Source organism: Loxodonta africana, chromosome 5 (genome assembly GCF_030014295.1).
Source record: "Loxodonta africana isolate mLoxAfr1 chromosome 5, mLoxAfr1.hap2, whole genome shotgun sequence".
In the NCBI taxonomy this organism is placed as follows: domain Eukaryota; kingdom Metazoa; phylum Chordata; class Mammalia; order Proboscidea; family Elephantidae; genus Loxodonta; species Loxodonta africana.
In genome coordinates, this window is record NC_087346.1 from 58,580,784 (window position 1) to 58,604,518 (window position 23,735).

Here is a 23,735-nt window from a genome sequence, read left to right on the forward strand (position 1 = left end):
TGAATCCTTCATATTTGGATTTGGAGTTTGGGAATAAGCATTTTGAACATCCATTTTAGGCAATTCATAATACTTTCTAAAGTTTGGAAATCACTTGAAGGAAATTTCAGTGTGAATTTTAATTAGCTTTGGGAAGACATTACATACTTAAGTTCTATAACTGTGGTGAAAAGAACAAGTGACTGGGAGTTAAGATATGTGAGTTGTGGTCATAAATCTTGACACTAATTAGTTGTGTGGCCTTAGGTAAATCACTTAACCTAAATTTCCTAAATTGGAAAAAAGTACAGAAATAATGCCATTTAATTCTGGCAATTACCCTCAAGAAAGACGAGAAACAGGCACTCTCTCTACTGAAAGAAGTAGGAATTGGTATGTTTTTAGAGGCCACTTTGAGCATAGTTATTAAAATTGTAAATGCACACACTCCTTAACCCAGAGTCCCACCTTTAGGACTGTGTCTTTAAAAAATAACAAATGTATAAAAATATATGCTCATGGTAGCTGTTTTTTTAAGAGTAAATGTATGAGACATTCAAAGTGTATATCAAACAACAAGGCAATGATTTAATAAATGACAGCAGTTCATGAAATATTTTGAGGAGACTAAAATGATATATAGATACATATGCTAACCTGAAAGATGCCTACAATATGTAAATTGAAAAAGGCAAAAGGTACAAGATCATTTTTATTAAAAATAAAAATGGAAACCTGTGGTGCAATGAATTTCCTTCTGTGGCCTTTTTCCCTGGGTTTGTGAAAAACAACAACTTGGGAGGGGATTACCAGAGTTGATTGACATTTCCTGGGTAATCAAGGGTTGGTTGAGCTCCGCTGATCTGGCTATGAAGATTGGTTGGGTTCCTATCCGGCTAGAAGTATTGGTTGGGCTCCCAGCCACCTTGGAATTGACAAGTAATGCCCCATATAAAATACCCTCCCAGATTCAGCATAAGAGCTGCTACAGGAGTGTAACACTGATAAGTAGCTGTAACACTGATGCAGAGCAGACCCCAGGTAAGGAGATGGGCCCAGTAGAAAGCAGAACAGTCAGCAGGGACTGGAAGCAACAGCAGTGGCTAGGAGCTGGTGGGCCAGGGAGAGGACTGGCAGCAGAATGGTTGGAGAGGAGAGCAGACCTGGATGAAATGCAGAGGTTTTGGGGAGCTTCTTGGCTGAAAGCTGAGAGGGTGGTGTGTCTGTTAGGACACAGAAGCCCCTGTGACAAAACCCTCCCAATCCAGGTAAAAGAGCTGTAACACACTTAGAGCTGTGGGCCAGCAGCTATGGTGCCAGAAACAGTGGAGAAAACCAGTGGGCCTGGATGATGGCAGCAGAGTGGAGCGGATCTAAGCTGCACTGGCAGGAGCATGTTGGCTCTAGAGAGATGTCAGACAGCATTTGAGAGTGAACATTGGTTTTCAGGAAGAGTAAGAGGGTTACTTTTAAGATATTGAGACTCCATGCTGAGAGCCTTCCTGAATCTCACCCAATGCATCGCTTTATTTCTATTTATATCTTTCTCTGTTATATTAAAGTTGTTAATGCAGGTGTGGTGATTCTGTGAGTTTTGTGGACAGTGCAATGAATTATTGACCTTAAGAGAAAGAGTGCCATAGGACGGCTAGTGTCAGAAATGGGGAAATCACACAGTGGAGATACATTCCACCTTCACCTTATAGAAACAAGCTTTGTGCTGATTCTTATAGTCAAAGTTAGTTAAGAAGTTATACTCAGAGTTATCCATTCAAAACCAAACAACAAACAGTATGCATTTGTGTGCCTATTTAAATATAAAAAAAAATCATGAAGATGTGCATCCAGCTATTAATGGAGGTTAACTCTGGAAGGAAACTGGATGGGTGGAAGGAGTTTATTTAAAAATTACTGTGGGATTGTTTTTTTTTTTTTCTTCCAACAGAAATCTTTAAAAATGTGCATGCATTTTTTTAATTTGTGAAGTAACTTTGGAGAAGTAAGTACTAAACCACTGCAGTGTACCAATTAACATAGTTACTGGATAAAGAAATTTACAAATATAGTGGAATCACCAAAAACAAAGATGCGCACATCCATTCTTTTGCATCCTGAGGACTATAAAGTTGGGTTCCTTTTGGAAAATGTTTTGACTCAAGCTTGACAACGCGTATTAAAGCAGGACTGACAACAAAGTCTGGGTGCTTCCAGTAGGGTCTTCTGTAGTTACCCGGCAGAAATACTTCTCTCATGTGGATATTAAATAGATAAGATTTAGTATTCTACCAAAATTCACTGAATACTAGAGCCAGATTTAATTCACCTGTTCTAGCCTCTCAATTTTAAAGATGTGGGAGAAAGCTGAGGTGCAGAGTGGCTATGTCTTCTTGCCAATCAAGAAATTTCTTTTCCAACATTTTTGATTATTCTTTTTACATTTTTTTGCTAATTTTGTTAGAACTATGTGATTAAGGTCCAATTAGCAGTTCAGATGGTACTTGGCCCTGTAGATTTCTCTCTTCCACAGGCACAGACTTGCATCCCCAACCCCGTCACTGTACTGTAGCACCTATATTCTAACTATACTGCTTTCTTGTTTCCTTCACATTCTGTGTCCTTCTCACCTCCATACCTTTGTTCAGGCTGCCCCGATTCCCATCCCACTTATTCTTATCTCCCTTTTGCTTATTTAAATCTTACTTAAAGTTCAACATCACTTCCTCTAGGTAGCCTTCGGTGATCTGAACTAGCCTCATCCCCCAGGCTATGGGAGATATAATTTTTTAGGTTAGCTTTGTATCCCTCCCTTTCTCTGTGTTCCCATATTTTGTACATCTCACTATGGATCAGCTGCTATGCTGCATTTTATTTACCTTTTCTTGTTAGACTTTTATCCATCTTTACATTCTCTGTGCCTAACATAGTTTCTGGTACTTAGCAGCCACTGAATAAATGTCTGTTGATTAAAGGAATGAGTGAATAAATAAAGGAATTAGAATTGAATATAGAATTGGAGCAGGTCTAGCTTTCATTATGGATCAAATCACCACGGAAAAAAGCAATTTAAAAGTACATGCTCTGTGTAAAAGAAAGAACTTTATTATCCTCGACAGCACCCACTCTAATTTACAGAATCAGTATATATTCTTAAACATATTCCTAAGTATATATAGGAAAATATATATTCTAACATTTGGGAAAAGAGCATAGAAAAGAGTGGAAAAATCTATTTAATTTGCTTTAGTATATATATACATATATATGTATATATATTTTTTATTCCCCACTCCCCAGGGGCTTTGCATGCTGTAAGAGCTGACTTACCCTAACTCAAGTTAAAATTGTATGACCACTTAAGTGTATGCTTTTAGATTTTTTCTTTCCTAGTTGAGAAAATATCTAATCAAGACTGATTTTGATTTCAAATATCCATGAGGATTATTATAAACAAAAATGTTTTAAATAATAATAATTAAAAAAAAAAAAACCCAACCCCAGGCATCAAAAATGCATTGGCAGGACTGTTGGAAATAATCTTTATGTGCTTTTCGCTCTTCCACTGGTGCAGACCTCTTCCTTCACTGTGTGATGACTGTCACAGACCTAACAACTCCGATTTCTGAAGAGCAGAAAATATGCCAGTGGGAGCTGAGCTCTCAGCTGCAGGGTGAAGTGCTAAAGTGAATCATATTTTGTTTGCTGAAATCATCTGGCAAAAGGGCAAATGTAGCAAATACACTGTTACCTCCAAGCCCAGTGGTAACAGCCCAGAACTCCTGGCATTTTCATAGACCCACAGCTGTTTAGTATTTTGCTTTGTTTTTCCTCAAGCAGTATTCAGTTTGGTTATTCATTTCTATAATAAGGGCCTAACCTAGATTTTAAGGTCATGTACCTAGTCAATATATTAACAAGTTGCTTACTTAAAGCTCAAGTTGGCTTCTGCCCTCCTTTTGCTTCTGGCTCATGAATTTTCATCTACTTGGACATTTTTACACAATGTCAAAACATGCTGCAAGCTCTAAAATGAAGGGGGTTGATCAATCATAAAAGAGGATATGGCCAGTGAGGTTCACGGATTTGAGGTACCTAAGACCTGCACTAACTACGGGTAAAATTGTGGTCTTAGTCATCTAGTGCTGCTAAAACAGATACACCACAGGTAGATGGCTTTAACAGAGAGAAGTTTATTCTCTCACAGTCCAGTAGGCTAGACGTCCTAATGCAGGTGCCAGCTCCAGGGGAAGGCTTTCTCTGTGGGCTCTGGAGGAAGGTCCTTGTCATCAGTCTTCCCTTGGTCTGGAACATCTCAGCGCAGGAACCTCAGGTCCAAAGGACACGCTCTGCTCCCAGCGCTGCTTTCTTGGTGGTATGAGGTTCCCAGGTCTCTCTGCTCACTTCTCTCTTATATATCTCAAAAGAGATTGGCTTAAGACACTATTCTTGTAGACCTCATAAATATAACTGCTGACCCTCTTATTACAGCATAGTGATAGGATTTACAACATATAGGGAAATCACATCAGAAGATAAAATGATAGACAATCATACAAGGGAATCATGACCCAGCCAAGTTGACAGATATTTTGGGGGTACAAAATTCAATGCATGACAACTGTGTAACAGTTGAAATTTATTTTCTGCTCACTGCCTTCTCCCCTTTTTGCAAATTTGTTCCCACTTATTTCACCTTTAGGTCTAGTCCATGTCAGATGCTACCTTTTCCAACCTCACTCAGCTGTGGGAAGCATTTCCCTCAAATCTGTTAGCTGTTGGTAAGGCTGCACTTAGCCAGGCTCTACCTTACCATCATCAGGGCTAAGAGGGGGCTCCACACTTTGGCATGCTCCTGAAAAACATGCTCCCCTGTCCTGCCATCCCATACTCACCTCTTTCCCGACAATATTTTCCTAGAGCCTAAAGCCCATCTTGGCCCTTAGGTCCTTAAATGTTGGTTATCATGAGAAGTTCAATAATTCTAGGTCACTCTTCATCTTTCATTGATACGGATCTGTGCAGTCCCTGATTTTGATGAATTTTCCCATTTCTCTCTAATTCCCCAAACTCTTCCTCTTTGGTCTCTGAAACTCTATCATCATCATGATAAACTATATCTAGGGAGATCATACAATTTACTGTTCTAACGGGAATACTCTTGAGAGGGAAATGGGATGCTATTAATAATAACACTGGGACAACTGGCAAAGCCAAAACTGCCCTAAGCAAACTAGGAATATAGTTATCTTACCTACATCCTCAATCTATTTTCTGAAATTTCCTTTTACGTTTTTTGCTAACTAGAACTTACCTGTCTTCTGGGGATACCACATTCCATGTGGCCTCATCAAGTAGTAGCTATTTTTCTCTGCCACGTCATTCATATCATGGGGGCTGGGTTGGTCGTACATATCCTCTTGGCCCCTAAAAATACTTCTAGACACCTGTCCCTAAAGCCCTCCAGCTCTGAAGCTCATGCCATCAGACTATACTACCTGCTACTCATTCTTACTGCAGTCATCTACTGACTACGTCACTGTCTTTATCACTTGACTCTCTGTTACTGTCTCAAATACTACCTCTATTGTTATTTTTGGTCATTTGATTATTTACATATATCCCTTTCCAGTACTTGGCTTCTCAGTCTCTTGGCTTCCTCCCTTCCAAAGATGTTGTCTTCGCCAGGGATCACAATAGAGGGTCCCAGGCAGAGCCGGAGAAAAATGTAGAACAAGGTTCTAACTCAAAAAGAAAGGCCAGACTTGCTGGTCTGAGAGAGACTGGAGAAACCCTGAGAGTATGGCCCCTGGACACTCTTTTGCTCAGTAATGAGGTCACTCCTGAGGTTCACCCTTCAGCCAAAGATTGAACAGGCCCGTGGAACAAAACAAGATTAAAGAGGCACACCAGCCCTGGGGCACGGATTGGAAGGCAGGAGGGAACAGGAAAGCTGATAATAGGGAACCCAGGGTTGAGATGGGAGACTGTTGATGTCGTGGGGTTGTTAACCAATGTCATAGAACAATGTGTGTACTGTTTGATGAGAAACTAGTTTGTATTGTAAACCTTCATCAATAAAACAAAATAAATAAAACAACGACAAAGATGTTGTACAATAAAACAAAACAACGACAAAGATGTTGTCTTTTTTCCTGCCACACTCACCCTTTCCCATGTCATTTTACTATATTATTATTATAATATAATATTATATTTTTGTATTATATTATTTCAATTAACTATATTTTCTTCATTATCTCAATTTCAAATGACTCATCTCAGAACCAACTTCATATTATTTCCAATTCTCTCCTTTTATATCTTCTTGTATACAATTCTTCAGTTGCATTCAGGTGTACAATCCACTGTTCATGTCATTTTTTTGGTAGCCTCAGTCCCCTCATGTCATCACTTTCCTTCTATCCAGCTCAGGTTCCATGAGCTATCATAATAATAATCACTTCCTTGCATATACTCTCAAGTGCCTCATTCTTCTTGTCTTCTACCACGCTTACATGGCAAACACCAACTCTGGCTAAATATACTGTTTACATATTCTGTATTTGCACTCAGGAAACTGATTATGATTAGAAACAAACCTACTATCATGGTGACTGGTCTCAAATTATAATCATGACCACTATCAATAAAGGGCTGTTAGTGCTGCCTAGAAAGCTCATTACATTTCAGTAGTCTACAATTTCTCCCATTCTCCAAAAAAGATATTACTACTTTCTCTTTCTTCAAATCTTCAGAATCTGTACCCCACCACCTACACTTTCCTGATGATCTTAGTTCCTGTTTCTAAGAGTAAATACAAGCAGTGAAAGTGAACTTCTACATGCTCCCTAAACCGTATCTTCCAACCTTTCTGCATTTGTGCCCCATGCTATACTGTTTCTCCTGTTACTATGGGTGAATTGTGCTCCTAAGTCCAAACCCTTCAGTTGTGCACTGGGTCTCATTAAGTATCACCTACTGAAGAATATTGTTTCAGCAGTTCTTCCATCTCTCTCCTACGTCATCAGTTTTCCTCTCTTTTCTGTACCCATCAATATACAGACACTCTATATGTCTTGTTACATTGGAAAAATAAAATCCCAAATCTCCCATCCCATTTCAGGAACCCCTCGTTACTTTTCAGCAAAACTTTTTGAACAAGCTGTCTATACTCATAGTTTCTACATGCTCTCTTCCAATTTGTTTTTCTCTCCAGTCTAATTTTCACCCCCATACCCCTTCACTCTACCAGATCTGCTGTCACAGTCACCAGTGACTGCTGGTTGACAAATCAGTCATCCATTCTCAGTCTTCACCATACTTGACCCATGAGCATCATTTGACAGTTGATCATTCCAGGTTCCTTGAAACACTTTTTCCATTTGCCTTCTAAGCCACCACTCTCACTCCGGTTTTTCTCCTCCCTCACTGGCTAATCCTGCCCTCTCTGTGAAGTTTAAAGGTTCTAGAATGTTTTTTTCTTCACCATCTGAGTTATACAGGTTATTAGAAAGCTAATACTGCCATCATAATACCCAGGGACTTTTCTGTTTCAGTGCAATACACAGATACTTCATTCCTGGTCATATCCTAACCTGTGACCTAGCAAGTTTCTCCATCTGCTCTCAGAAACTGCCTGTTTTATGTCCCAGTCCCTCATCAAACAATCTGATAGACTAAGTTCCATTAACATGCTAATGCCAGCAACTACTTAAAGTCTTAAATCTCTAACATGTACTTGTGTTTTAACAGGGAGGGAGTTTCAATGGCGCAATTTCAGAATGTTGCCATGTCACCATCATGGCCTCCGAAATGATTTTGCAGCCTCCACATTGCTGCTTTTAGTTTTCCTCAACACCGAAGCCATAATAGTTTGATAAAATACGAGTTAGATCATGTTACTGTGCTGTTCAAAACCTTCCAAAATTTCATATTACACACACAGTAAAAATCAAACATCTTAGAATGTCCTATATGGCCCTACGTTAGCACTTCTCAAACTTCAATATGCCCACAAATCACGTGAAGATCTTGTTAAAATGAGATTAACTTTTAGAAGGGCTGAGGTGGGGCCTGAGTCTGCATTTCTAACAAGCTCTCAGGTGATGCTGGTGCTGATGCTGCTGGTTCATAGGATGGCACTTTGAGTAGTAAGACCTTACATGATCTGTCTCCTCCCCACTTCCTGGACCCCATTACCTCTCTGATGTTGTTATACTTCTGATAGTATCCCTTATTTCTGGAGCCACACTGGTCTCCTTCATAATCTTGGAACATCTAGGCATATTCCCACCTGAGGCACTGCACAGACTGACACTCTGTTTCTCTTTCTCTTTGTCTCACCAGCTTCAAGTCTTTATTCAAATGTTGCTTTCTCATTGACACCTAACTTGGTCACCTGATCTAACAAACCAGACCATTCTCCTTCTCCATGTTACTCATCCCCTCTCGTACTCTATTTTTCTCCTTAACAGTTATCATTACTTAACATACAACATATGAGCCCTGGTGATGCAGTGGTTAAGAGCTTGGCTGCTAACTAAAAGATCTGCAGTTCGAATCCACCGGCCACTCCTTGGATACCCTAGGGGGCAGTTTTACTCTGTCTTATAAAGTCACTATGAGTCAGAATTGACTCGACAGCAATGGTTTCTTTTTAAACAACAATATAGTTTATTCATTTATTTTGTTTATTGTCTGCCTCCCATTGGAAAGTAAACTCAATGCATGTGCCTTTTTTTTTTCCTGTTCTGTTCACCCCAGTGACTACATAGAAGGTACTCAGGAAAAAAATTGCTGAATGACTAGATGAAAGAAAATTCAGTTATATTTTTTAAATCACACTTTTTCAACTTATACTAAATGTTCTTGGCAGAGGAGAAACAAATTTGTTCTCATTTAATCAGGATAATTCAATACAGGTGAATGTCTTCCAAGACTAGTAAGTCAAAACCAATCTACTTAATCTTCATCTATATAGGTTTCTTTGGTATAAGCAGAATTAAGGTGTTAGACGAGATCGGGCATCTACTTTTAAGTAAAAGAAACTTAATGAGACCACTAGGGAATTAAGACCAATCACAAACCCAGAAAATAGTGGATCTATTTAAAGTTATAATTAAATTTTGAGGATTGTTTTTCATAGTGACACAAGGTTTCCTGGAAGGCAGTTACTGTGTATATATATTACTGTCGAAGATAATATATAAAAAAAAATTGGCTTTTTTTTCAGAATGTTAGTCTAGAAGACCTGTGAGGTCTTTTCTGTCCGCACAAATTAGAAACAAGGACAGTGAATAGGAAGCTGCAGTGTGAGATGCAGGAGAGTAGTTTTTTGAGGAAGAAACCACAGCTACACATCTCATGTGTTATAGTTCTCATCATCTTCTAGTGTGTTTTAACAGGTAAGAAGGTTTTCATTTGTTTGTACGTTGGTTTTGTTTTTAAAAAGAAGCATGGGAAGACCTTGCAAACAACAAAAAAAATTTATTGTTACTACTTTTTCTCTGTTTAATCAATTTTCAGTGTCTCTGATTTTATTTGAAAGAAATATACACTGCAAACAAATCTCACTTTGATATTTTCTCTTACGCTTTCATAAAGACATTCTTCAGTACCCCTCTAGTGAATCAGAAAGCCAGAATAAATATGGTGTAATAAATATTTGGGAGATTCATTTTGCAGTTTTAAACTCATAAGCCCTCTTTATCAGCACACTGTCGGGAAACAGAAATTGTTCTATACTACTTTTATTGCATTTTCTTTTTTGTTATGTCAAGTTTTTTTTAAGTTAACCTTAGGAAATATGAAACAATAAAGCTCTATGGTTATAATCTCTCACATACACATTCTCTCAAGTCATCTTTAGCACCATCCTATGAGATGGATTTATAGCTCCAATAATGCTATTTATTGATGCTTTACATATATTGTATTACTTAGTCTTGACAAAAAACATGAGGTAAGAATTCTTATCGTCATGATGAAAATTCTGATGCCAGAGATTTTAAGAAACTGTCTTAGTCATCTGGTGCTGCTATAACAGAAATACCACAAGTGGATGGCTTTAACAAAGAGAAGTTAATTTTCTTACAGTAAAGTAGGCTAAAAGTCCAAATTCAGGGTATCAGCTCCAGGGAAAGACTTTGTTTCACTGTTGGCCTTCTCATCAATCTTCCCCCAGACTAGGAGCTTCTCTGCACAGGGACCCCAGGTCCAAAGGACACACTCTGCTCCCAGCACTGCTTTCTTGATGGTATGAGGTGCCCCTGTCTCTCCACTTGCTTCTCGCTTTTATATCTCCAGAGATTGCCTCAAGACACAATTGAATCTTACAGATTGAGCTCTACCTCACCAACACAACTGCCACCCATCCTCCCTCATTAACATCATAGAGGCAGAATTTACAACATATAGGAAAATCACACAAAACCATACCAGGAATCATGGCCTAGCCAAATTGTTACACACATTTTTGAGGGGACATAATTCAATCCATGATATTCCACCCTTTGCCCCCCCCAATCACATCCTTGCATCATGCAAAATATATTCACCCCATCATATCATAGCAAAAGTCTTAACTCCAAGTCCAAAATCCAAAAATTCCTCTTTATTTGTGAAATCTAGACTAACAAGTTATCTGCTTCTAAAGGTACAGTGGCAGAACAGGCACAAGCTAGATATTTTCATTAGAAATGGGAGACACTGGAGGAAAAGAAGGGTTAACGGACACCAAGCAAGTCAGCAGAACACATTACATTAGCCCTTAAGGCTTTAAAAATAACCTGTTCTCTGAGACAATTTACACAATGGCCATGCCCTTCAGACTCTAGGTATAGGCCACACTCTTCAGATTCTGAGTGGAGGCCCCTCAGCCCTGGGATTCTACTCCACCTTCCAGGCCCACTGGGACAACAATTCTGCTCCCTTGGCTTTAGACACACCATTCTCCTAGTCCATCTGAATGGTGACTCCACCCTTAGAAACACCAGAGACCATGACTCCACCTCTGACACCCCTGAGGTCATGGCCATAGCTTTTCAGACTGAGGCAGCTTGGCTTCCTGTGTTCCTTGTCTTTTCAGCTTCTGTTTCCTGGTTTCTTGACCTCTCAGCTCTCGGGCCTCATGCCTGCATCTGCCCCTGCTGGGGCAAGTATTCCAAAGCTCTGTAGCTCCACCAATAAGTGTGTGGAAGCAACCACTCCACCAGGATGCCTCCTGTGCCAACTCCGTGGGTTGGCTCCAGTGCCATCTTGTGCTGGTCTGGTTCTGCTGCTGCAGGTTCTCTGCTGCTATTGGTCCTCTGCCACTGCTGTTCCTGTATCCATTCAGTTTCAAAACTGCTTCCACATTTTAGGTATCTGTTAGAATAGCACCCCACTCCTCATACTAAATTCTGTCTTTGTCATCTAGTGCTGCTATAATAGAAATAACACAAGTGGATAGCTTTAACAAAGAAGTTTATTTTCTCACAGGAAAGTAGGCTAAAAGTCCAAATTCAGGGTGTCAGCTCCAGGGTTGTATTTTGTCAGGTGCACGTATAACTTTGTAATTGTGTTTATTCAGAGTTTTTTACATATGGTTTGGGGAGATGTGTACAGATGCCAAGTTGACAAGGGATGGACTGTGATGGTTAAGATTGTGTGTTAACTTGTCTGGGCCATGATTCTCAGCATTTTGGCAGTTGTATAATATGATCACTTCCCTGTTGAAATTTGATATGTGATCAGCCCCATGATGGAATCTGTTGAGTGCTACCGGTGGGGCTCGGGCCTGTGATGGCTCACCTCTCCCTCAGCCTTTATCTCTCTAACTTCAGCCACCTACTTCCTTCCTTCTTACCTTGCAAAAGTTGTTGGCTTGTTCTGGATTCTGCAGCTGTCTCTTGTCTGACCTCTGGTTCTTGGGACTTGATCTAACAGTCTACCTGTCCATCTTGGGATTTGTCAGTCTTCACTCCTGCATACAAGGGTCCTGTTCCTTGACCTACTGATCTTGGGTTCACTAGCCCCTGCAGCCACGTGAATCAGGAGAAACCTTGTGGTCTTGCGTGGTGACTTTGGAGATTCCTTGACCTTCATAGCCTGTGAGTGGGAGCCCTGCTTTCTGACCTGCTCATCTTGGTTTCACCAGCTTCTGCAGCTCCATGAATTGGGAAAGGTCTTTATCCTGATTCAAGGACTTGGGACGTTTCAACCCCTACAATCGTGTGAGCTGTTTCCTTGATATAAATCCCTCTATATATATTTATATATATTTATACACTTTATTGGTTTTGCCTCTCTAGAGAACCCAGCCTAAGACAGTAACTAACCATGTTTACACATTTTATAAGGAACTGAGCTGGATTCAAACCAAAATTGACCTCCCTACAGAGCCCATGCTTTTAATTCCTACACTGTGATCATTTTAAAGGTGAGTAAAGTGAGGCCCATAGAAGGCAAATACTTGTCCAAAGTTATACAGCTAAAAACTGGAGGAGCCAGGGAAAAAAACCCAGTAGTTTGTCATTAAGACCAGTGTTCTTTCCACTCTTTATGACAAAATTTTTTTTTTTTAAATGGATGGCATTTAACAACAGCATAGGAAACACTAGTGTAGGTTGAAAGGTGATGGAATGCCTACATATGTAACAAAAAAAAGAAATAGCAAAGCGTAAAGAATAATAAACTAATTTGCTCAGCGAATCTCGCCAAATTATCTGGTTAAAGTGCTGGGCTGCTAACCGAAAGGTTGGCAGTTTGAACCCACCAGCCACTCCAAGGGAGAAAGCTGCGACAGCCTGGTTCCATAAAGATTTGCAGCCTTGGAAACCCTATGGGGCAGTTCTACTCTGTCCTATAGGGTTGCTATGAGTTGGAATCAAGTGGACAGTGATGGGTTTGTTTTGGATTTAAACATCGTTATTTTGTAAAATGTCAAATTGAAATTTTCTCAGCATGTATATATAAAATCTATATAATAACCAAAAAAACCAAACCCAGTGCCATCAAGGCAATTCTGACTCATAGCGACCCTATAGGACAGAGTAGAACTGCCCCATAGAGTTTCCAAGGAGTGCCTGGTGGATTCGAACTGCAAACCCTTTGGTTAGCAGCTATAGCCCTTAACGACTAAGCCACCAGGGTTTCCACATATATATATATACACACATACACACTGCCAAATTAAATTCCACATATTTAAATGACATAACTGTAAAAAATACAAAAATAAAAATAACCCAGAAAACGTAGGAGGCTGCAAGTAAATATTAGGAAAAGGAGAGATCTTCTTAAATAAGATTAAAGACCTGGAAGATATGTATATGATATGCTGACATACATATGATTAATTCAAGATTCTATGTGGCAAATCATATCTCTACATTTATGATTTATGAATTGTTTGGAAATGCCAAGATGTAGGAGGTTTAACCATTTGTATTGATATAAAGAATGTAAGAGAGATGGTGTGTGCATTTGTTTGTGTGTATGTGTGTCTAACAACATAAGAACAAAACAAGGCCTTGTTAACAAGTCGCATTTAACTGGCTACTAACCTCACTCCATGCTCTCTCATTTAACATGCTCCAGCCGTGTTGCTTTTATATCACTTTCTAGAAGGCACCAAGTTCTTCCTGGCCTTGCCTGGATGTCCTTTCACCTTCTTTTCTACATGGCCAGCTCCTCATCAGCCATATCATATTTCTTCTCCTCAGGGAACCTTATCTAATCATTGTACATCAAGTAGATTCTCTAATTTCTACAACAGCACCTATTTGTTTATTTCATATAATTTTTCACAACTTAAACTATTTTGTTTGAACGTGTGTTTTGTTTTTTTCTGTCACCAGAATCTACGTTTCAAGAATCTAGTGACCAGTGTTTATAGTTCCTAAATAAATGCCTAGTGTATATAATCGATACTACATATAATTGATACTGAGTAAATACTTGATAAATGAATAAATTAATGAATGAGTGAATACATATGTTTGCCTTATAGTGAATGTGTATGTCTCTTGGGAGAAAAGAAAATTAATTTTTTTTCTAGAACGATACTATACAAGAAGGGGTTATAAAGTGTGGGAACTTTGGATCCTAAATCGAAATAGAAATATAAACTATGAATTTCTATTTACACTAAGAAAGCTATTTTTCTTAAACAATAGACAATATGAAGGAAAATAACCCTTCAAAGAATCATTTAATATACTTATTCTAAGGCTTGAATTCATTCCATTCCTTGGGTAGTTAATAAACTCTAAAATGTCAACCTTCTTTTCCCCTCAACACACATGTTCCTTCTCATTTCAATATCTGCAGGACATTATGTTAAACTTGCAGGAGCCAATGGGCCTCTGGGGAAAGACAAGAAAGAAACAGCTTAGAATCAATATCTGGATCCTGGGAAACTGGGATTAATACAACGAGGTGAAAAAGTTAGAGGCCATAGCTAACATCTCAAGGACATTCACTTCCTTAAAGGCATCATTAGTAACTTGGTGAGAGGTTTTATGTCAGCATCATCAGTTCTCAAAATAAAAATATCAATTCAGTGACTGCAAGAGTTACTAAACTGACTCGAGGGGACTGGCTCTAGCAATAGCAGTAACAGATCAAGGATACCATACAAAAAGGCTGAGAATAATGGTGGAATTTGTGGCAGAATAATTTTTATAGCCATCAAAACATTCTCTGGCAGCAGCTGTTGGAAAATGGTGACTGTCACAGAGTTGAAGGCTGTTTTAAGGAACACTTCAGGGAAAAAAATGGTGTATTAGGGCATTTAAAACCAAGAATCTGAGGTGAAGTTTTTAATGCCCTTGATGATGAACATGAACTTCAAACACCATTGTCTCATGAAGGCCTTCTAATTAATGAATTAATTCTGGAGTATTTGGAATTCAATAAATATAAGTACACATTGTCTGTCCTTATAGCAGAATCTGGTCAACCTGTAGGCTCAATGGACAGACAGTTTCTCATTCGTGAGCTAAACTCATTCTAAGACCCAAAGGATAATACAATATGATCACCTAGGAAAGGGAAAGGGGAAAAGAATTAATATTGAAGATCTTCGTGTTTTTCAAGCAGTGATGAGATGACACTTCCATCTGGGGCATCTTTTGTCTTAAAATTGTATGTTTTAAATATTTGTGTTCCAATGTTATCAAAACATATTACTAATTATATATATTTTGTAGAAATTTGAGTTTCTGCAAAACACTTAGCCATTCATGTTTTTCTGCACTCATTAATAAAAGCTGTCATCTAGTTTATTGGATTTGATGTGATATAAAATGTGCTCTCTTTCGGAAGTATTTAAAAGCTCCCTAACAACAACAATAACAAATTTGTGAGAAGTGGAGGGGCTTTTTTCTACCCTGTACACGCTTCTAAAAAAAGAAAAAAATATACAGGTCCGTATAGCATATGCTGTGAATTTCCTTCAGCTAGTAATATGTGGATTGGCAGGAAAAGTCGGTTTTTAAAAATCATACCAGAGAATGTTTTGATGTTGATAAAGTTTGATTTTTTTAACTAGCTATTTTTCACATAACCATTTACAATTAGGTTTAAATGCCTGAATTACTATCTACACTTTTAAATTAGTTACCAATGTACTTTTTTTTTTCTTAGACCATTTTAGCTTCTACTGGAAAACTTAATTAAAAGATAGAGGAGGAAATAATTCTTTTAATTTTGTTGTAAGTAAAACAAAGAGTTGAAATTATTATATAAAGAATATGAAATAAACATGAAGAGACAGGCTTTGGGAGAAATACCAAAAAAGTACTTTTTAAAAGATGGCATTGTTTTACCTCCATGGGGCCTTCAGTTGTGTTTTGCTACATCGATATTTACTTAAGAATTTTTTATAATGCAGAGTCTGCAGACTTATTTCACTGAAAACATCTTATTATTATAATAGACAGCCTCTGATTAGCACAAGTCTTATGGTATATTCAGAATAAAACTTTGCACAGGTACCTGTACCCTGACAACATTTAGCTTAGATGCTTTCCACAGAGAAGAGTGATAATGGCTGTAGTCAGTAAGATGGGCTTTCTCTAAAGGGTGTTGATTCTGTGCAGTCTTTGAAAATTACTGAGTGCAGAAGATTAGCATATTCCCCTTAAGCTGTACTTTACAAGTCAGAGGACTTTGAGAGGCCCTGTTGGTGGGCTAAAATCATATATACATGTGGAAATATTATAAGGGCCCATGTCCAATTTTAAATAAAATATGTAATATCTGATTAAAATTATGAATATCATTATATTGTATGTAGGGATATAAATATCTGAGTTCTTCCCAGAGGACTTGGTTTACTTTCAAGGATGTTGGCAATGGACGCTAAGTTTATGTTTGCAATCACGCAGGAGTAGATTAAAAAAAAAATGCTGGAGTTTATAATCTTGGTGACTAGTATAAAATCATCAAAATGGAAGCTAAACAGAATTGTCACATGTAGTCCATAGTCCTTTTGTATGCAATATTCTGTAACTTATTTGCACCTAGGCAACTTTTATACATTAAATGTATCATTTTATTATTATTTTTTAAATTAAGCAAAAATAAATAGATAAATGCAATTCTCTGGCATGGTGCTGTTTCAATCTGCCTTCCAAACACAGAAACCCAATTTGGAATTCAAATTTGTGCTGGGGAAGGTCACAGAGAAAAAAATGTATACCACCATTGCTGCTGTAATCGACATCATTCACTCATTCATTCATTCCATAATTATTTAGTGAATGCTGACCATTGTGCTTTTCACTGTGCAAGCCACTGAAGATAATCCTATGCAAACAACTGTCCGTTCTCTCCATGGACATTGATAGGGCCTGAGGAAGAAAGACTTGCTTCTGTATACAAATTTATAAACTGAAACCCGGAATAAAAATTAAGTTTTTCATATAAAGGACTGCGTTCTAAGCCTTTTTTGTAACGTTATTTCTATGTGATGGTTATAGAAAAATAAGATGTCGGTAAAGATTTTCACTTTTGGAGATAGAAACAGATATTTGTGAGAAACTTATTTGTTGACAAAATTAAATTTTACTGGGAGAGCTTCACATAATCACAAGTAAAGATAAGGTTTCATCTAAAAACAAATGTACTGTAGAAAATTTCACATTTATAAGTCCGTAATCCTTTTCTGAACAAAACATCAGCTCATTTTTTCTAGCTTTGGAATCCATTGAAAACCCATCCATTAGACACATCACAGAGGACTTTCAATTCCCTGTGCTGGAGCACTAAGTCTCCTCAAAATCTTATTTAAGTCAATAAAAAAACCATTGCCGTTGAGTCAATTTTGACTCATAGTGACCCTATAGGACAGAGTAGAACTGCCCTATAGAGTTTCCAAGGAGCACCTGGTGGATTCGAACTGTCGACCACTTTGGTTAGCAGCCGTAGCACTTAACCACTACACCACCAGGGTTTCAATAGATGGTATAATTTAACTAAAACCTCTATTTCAGAATTACAGAAAAAAGAAAAACACTAATCTTAATTTAGCGGTTGCAACAGGAGATAAAATGGGTAAGACTGTTAGTAAAGAACCATGGCCATTACCTTTTGAATTCCTGCTTGGGACTCCAGAACATTGTTCTCTGATCCATTGCTGCGATTGATCATCCGCCACATTTGGGAATACATGCTGTCCCTCTCGAAAGGATTCATCCCCTTCATGCGGACATGCTCATATACTGCAGAGTCCAGGACGGTGCCATAAGGGATGTCTGTTTGCTTGGAAAGGTCCTGGAGAGACCTTGATTATTGGGAGAGAAGACAGACAAAGGAGTACTGAGTATTTTCAAATGGAAATCAAGAGGAAAGCAGTCAAAGTGCAACATAAACAAGGAAAGATGTTAACTTGCTTTTCTTATTTTTCCTTTTCTTACTATTAAGATGGAATATATAAGGAGAACTACTGCTAGGGTGTATGGCACTTATATAAAGTATGAGAAGACATAATCATGACTGAAAGAAAGGTAAAAAATTCTAGTGCTAAGGCAATGCCCTTTTTGTGAACCATCATTGAGGGGGAAAAAGCCTAGCAGACCCATCAAAACAAAGACAAATTAGATTGCTAGATAATCATGTAATAATTTGATTGTTTAAAAAAAAAAAATTTCATTATGTTATACACATTGCACTCATATTCCTTTAGGTAGTGAAGCTCAAACACTTTTAAAAAATTTTTTATTGTACTTTAAGCTTTACAGAACAAACTAGTTTCTCCTTAAACGGTCAGTACACACATTGTTCTATGACATTGGGTAACAACACCACAACAGGTCAATATTCTCCCTTTTCAACCTTGGGTTCCCTATTACCAGCTTTCCTGTTCCCTCCTGCCTCTTAGTCCCTGCCCCTGGGCTGGTGTGTCCCTTCAGTCTTGTTTTGTTTTATGGGCCTGTCCAATCTGTGGCTGAAGGGTGAACCTCAGGAGTGACTTCATTACTGAGCTGAAAGGGTGTCCAAGGGCCATACCCTCAGGGTTTCTCCAGACTCTGTCAGGCCAGCAAGTCTGGTCTTTCTTTTTGAGTTCGAATTTTGTTCTGCATTTTTCTCTAGCTATGTCTGTATTGTGATCCTTGTCAGAGCAGTCAGCAGTGGGAGCCGGGCCCCATCAAGTTTTACTGGACTCAGTTTGGTGGAGGCCATGGTAGATGTGGTCCCTTAGTCCTTTGGACTAATCTTTAAAGTTCAAATATTTCAAGAAAATAATTATATTTTACATAAAAGGCATGTATTGGAAATAAGTATCTGCTTATAAATTTTTGAGGCTTAAAATAACACTTAGGACATTTGATAACAATATTTTTGGCCAACTGCAGATTTAATTTTCTTTTAATGGTTTATCTATGTCATTGCATTTGTTAATAATAGTGACAGGTATTACTTATTGAGTGACTATTACATATATGTCAGACAATTCACATACATTAACTTCACAGCAATGCCTCAAGTTCAGAAATACTTCACCCATTTTGTAAATGAGGAAATTTACATGGAGTGAATAAGTCACTTCCTCATGTGGCACGGTTAGTGAGGGATAGAGCTAGAATTCAACTATAGGTCTGTCCGGTCCTAGAATCTATATTCTTTCAACTGCAAAATGCTGACTCTTACTTTTTTTGCTATATTTATTTAGAGGGGTGTGTGTGTGTGTGAGAGAGAGAGAGAGAGAGAGGGCGAAAGCAGGGTGGCAGGGGATTTTTTCCGGAGACATGCCATAACTATCTTGGTAATATTATAGCAGTAAGAACTTTGTTTCAAAAGATCAATTTACCACTCATTTACCACTTTTTCAAGTAGTAGGAATAGAACTGTATTAAAATATTAATATTTTAATGTATTTCCCAGTGTTTAAGGGAAGATTCTTTGAAGTGGAAACACAAGAGGAAAAAATGAAACATATCTATGCAGGTCGGGTTTTTATATACTTATATGTGTTGTTTTTGTTGTTAGGTGCTGTCGAGTTGATTCCAACTCATGGGTACCCTATGTACAACAGAAGAAAACACTGTCTGGTTCTGTGCCTTTCTCACAAATGTTGCTATGTTTGAACCCATTGTCGAAGTCACTGTGTCAATCCATCTTTTCAAGGTTCTTCGTCTTTTTCGCTAACCCTCTACCTTACCAAGCATGATGTCCTTCTCCAGGGACTGGTCCCTCTTGATAATATGTACAAAGTATGCGAGCGAGACAAATCTTACCATCCTCACTTCCAAGGAGCATTTTGGCTGTACTTCTTCCAAGACAGACTTGTTCATTCTTCTGGCAGTCCATGTGATACTCATTATTCTTCACCAACACCACAATTCAAAGCCATCAATTCTTCTTGGGTCTTCCTTATTCATTGTCCACCTTTCTCGTGCATACGAGGTGATTAAAAATACCATGGCTTGGGTCAGGCATACCTTAGTCTTCAAAGTGACATCTTTGCTTCTTAGCACTTGAAAGAGGTCATTGCAGCAGATTTGCTCAATGCAATATGTCCTTTGATTTCTTGGCTGGTGCTACATGTGCATTGATTGTGGATCCAGGTAAAACGAAATCCTTGACAACTTCAATCTTTTCTCCACTTACTGGTCCAGTTGTAAGGATTTTTGTTTTCTTTATGTTGAGGTGTAATCCATACTGAAGGCTGTGGTCTTTGATCTTCATCAGTAAGTGCTTCAAGGACTCTTCACTTAAGCAACAAGGTTGTGTCATCTGCATACCACAGGTTGTTAATGAGTTTTCCTCCAATCCTGATGCCACACTCTTCTTCATGTAGACCAGCTTCTTGGATTATTTGCTCAGCATATAGATTGAATAAGTGTGGTGAAAAGAAACAACCCTGACACACAGTTTCCTGATTTTAAACCATGCAATATCCCCTTGTTCTGTTCGAATGACTGTCTCTTGGTCTATGTACAGGTTCCTCACGAGCATGATTAAGTGTTCTGGAATTTCCATCCTTCGCAATGTTATCCATAGTTTGTTATGATCCACAAGTCAAATGTCTTTGCATAGTCAATAAAACACAGGTAAACACCTTTCTGGTATTCTCTGCATTCAGCCAAGATCCATCTGACATCAGTGATGATATCCCTTGTTTCACATCCTCTTCTGAATCTGGCTTGAATTTCTGGCAGCTCTCTGTCGATGTACTGCTGCAAACTTTTTTGAATTATCTTCAGTAAAATTTTACTTGTATGTGATATTAATGATATTGTTTGATAATATCTGCATTCCATTGGATCCCCTTCCTTTGGAATGGGTACAAATATGGATCTCTTCCAGTCCTTTGCCGAGGTAGCTGTCTTCCAAATTTCTTGGCATATATCTGTGAACACCTCTATCGCTGCCTTTGTTGAAACATCTCAATTGGTATTCCGTCAATTCATGCAGCCTTGTTTTTCACCGATGCCTTCAGGTCAGCTTGGCCTTCTTCCTTCAGTACCACTGTTTCTTGATCATATCCTACCTTCTGAAATGGTTGAACGTGGACCAATTTTTTTGGTACAGTGACTCTGTGTATTATATATACAATATATAAATTCATATATTTATAAATACAAGGGCCAGTGATAAGTAGTTGTACACAGTTAGCACCAAACAGACCTGAAAGTCATGACTGGAAAAGGCCCAGGTCGGGGTTCATCAGAAATCCAACAAGTATAAGATTGACCAATTGCTGCTTGGCAGCTGTGCAGTAAGGCAGCAATTTGTAACCTTGATTGTAACCATCTGGGGGGTTTCAATTTGGTGAATGTGAGATCATAGTCTAGGAGTGAAATTTTTATGCCTAAATCTTCACATACAATCATTTATAACTGTTAGATCCAAATACCTTATACCAGTAAAATATCATGAAATAAACACACCCTTTTAGCCTTCTAGGAAAAGAAAAATGAAATCAAATGTTGGAGTTTTTAATATAATCAGATTTCTATGACATAGCTTCATCCAAAACATTAGTTTTACAACCTGAGGTTATGACACAAACAGCTTATTTTGTGAAACTATTTTGTATACAATAAATTGTTTAATAGTTTCACAAAATAAGCTATTTTGTATACAATAAATTGTTTAAGGAAACCCTGGTGGCTTAGTGGTTAGGTGCTACGGCTGCTAACCAAGAGGTTGGCAGTTTGAATCCACCAGGCGCTCCTTGGAAACTCTATGGGGCAGTTCTACTCTGTCCTATAGGGTTGCCATGAGTCGGAATCGACTCGACGGCAGTGGGTTTTGGGTTAAATTGTTTAAAGGAACATCAATATATTGCCTATGTACAGTTCCTGAAATCAGAAAGATTTTTATTTTCACACATTATATTCAGCACACTTCAAACTTGGAACAGCAGTGCTTTTTGTAACTTAGAACAAAGGCATGTTCCCTCTAGCTCCATGTCTGATATCAAGTTCAGCTTACAAATGTGTCTTGAGATATGCTCGCAATAAAAATTACAGCTTGTCTGAATCAGCATCATGCCACCATAGCACACTGAGAGAGCACCAAAGGTGACAAAAATAAAATGACTGAAGCAAAATGAAATGAACACAAATAGCTTATTACGAAAAGAGAAAGCTGTTTTAAAGCCCAACATAGGAAGAGAATGCCTATTATAAGGGGTCATTTTGTTATTTTGATGCTAATAAGATTTTAAAGCAAGATAAGCAGAAAAGTTATGGCCTATTATGAGCCCCTAAAAGAAATCTAGTGGGCTATTCTAAAGTGGTAATGCTCAAAAAATTGCATCTGAAGTTCAATTTCTGAGTGGATATAATTTATACATACCCAATCATTGTTGTAAAATTCAAGATGATCCTAGAATCATTAGTAAACATCTAATACACAAATTAATTTACCATGGCAAAAATTGATATTTCTATTTAACAATTGGCAATGTTTACTCAGGCCACAGGAGGAATGGGACAATCGAGAGCACTCCAGAGAATATACTCATACTAATATACTCCATTTCTCCACCTAACCACACAAAATCCATATATACTCACATAAAACATAGTGAATGCTTACTTTGTGAATCTATCAAGACTGATCCCTCCTCTCCTAACTTCAAGCCTCCATGAACCCAGATTAAAAAATGAGTATCTATCAGAATTGGTGGTGAATAACACAAGAAAGCAAATGTGTCGGCACTCTAATCAGCCTTATTTTGCTTAACATCAGTAAAATTTTTCTTTTACTGTTCATAGTGGTTTCCTATAAGACCAGCCTGTACCCACTGGATGTGGAATAATACTGAGAGCTGATAGGTAAGTGATATTAGCAATTTGCATTACTATTACATATATTGAGAAACTGACTAATTTAATGTATTCCCACAAAAGTTCAACTTGTAGGAACTTGAGTAGGTCTGGGCTGATTTCAAACTCTTTTCATGGGAAGAATAAACACTTAAAACCCTTTCAAACACTGAAAATTAATTTTGATATATGTGATAGTCTGATATTAGATATACAATATCTGATATGAATAGCTTTGGCATTGGCCAAGTTAGATTTTAAAGTGGGGCAGATTGGTTAGTGATGTGTGCAATGTTAGGTATACCTGTAAACCTTAATTTCCTCATCTATAAAATGGAGATAATAATTCCTCCTCAAAGAACTATGATGAGAGCTTCTGTCACATCAGCATTTGATCAATGTATCTATTAATTTTACATAAAGATGTCATTACAATGATTCTGCTCCCTAAAATGCCCCATTTGATGCTTTCTATCGGAATCGACTTGACGGCACTGGGCACTGGGTAATATGTGGATATATGGAACTCTGGTGGCACAGTGGTTAACAGCTTGGCTCCTAACCAAAGGGTCAGAGATATAAGTCCTTGGGAATCCTATAGGGCAGTTCTACTCTGTCCTATAGGGTTGCTATGAGTTGGAATCAACGTGACAGCAGTGGATAATGGATATATATATATATACACACATACATATTTTAATTTTTTTTTTCTGGTAGAGGCAGAGTGACTCCTTATAAATATTGTGGAGGAGGAGATTCATGCATTGGATTTGGAATGTCTAATTTTCCTTTCAAGTATGAGATTGTATGAACCTATGATACTAAAGGGTCATAAATCTCTTCGTAGCAAAGTCTTTGAGACATTTATATGACTTTGTGCTAATGAAATTATGTTAAAAAAGTGTCGCTAAAATGTTTACATTTCTAAAACTGTGCCAACTAGTTAAAAAAAAAAGACCTAATGCCTAGCCTCTCTGCAATGGACTTTCACTCATA

General features: G+C 38.0%; 1 protein-coding gene and 1 pseudogene across 2 annotated transcripts in view; one reads left to right on the forward strand and one right to left on the reverse strand.

Moving 5' to 3' along the window:
- Positions 1–23,735, reverse strand: part of GRID2 (glutamate ionotropic receptor delta type subunit 2) — a 1,644,765-nt gene that overhangs the window by 237,440 nt on the left and 1,383,590 nt on the right. For both annotated transcript variants that reach the window (XM_010594048.3, XM_003414078.4), the window contains one exon: positions 17,548–17,743. In XM_010594048.3, the coding sequence (XP_010592350.1) occupies positions 17,548–17,743 (196 nt within the window). The remainder of the gene's footprint in view (positions 1–17,547; positions 17,744–23,735) is intronic.
- Positions 14,244–15,920, forward strand: LOC111751717 (centrosomal protein 20-like; annotated as a pseudogene).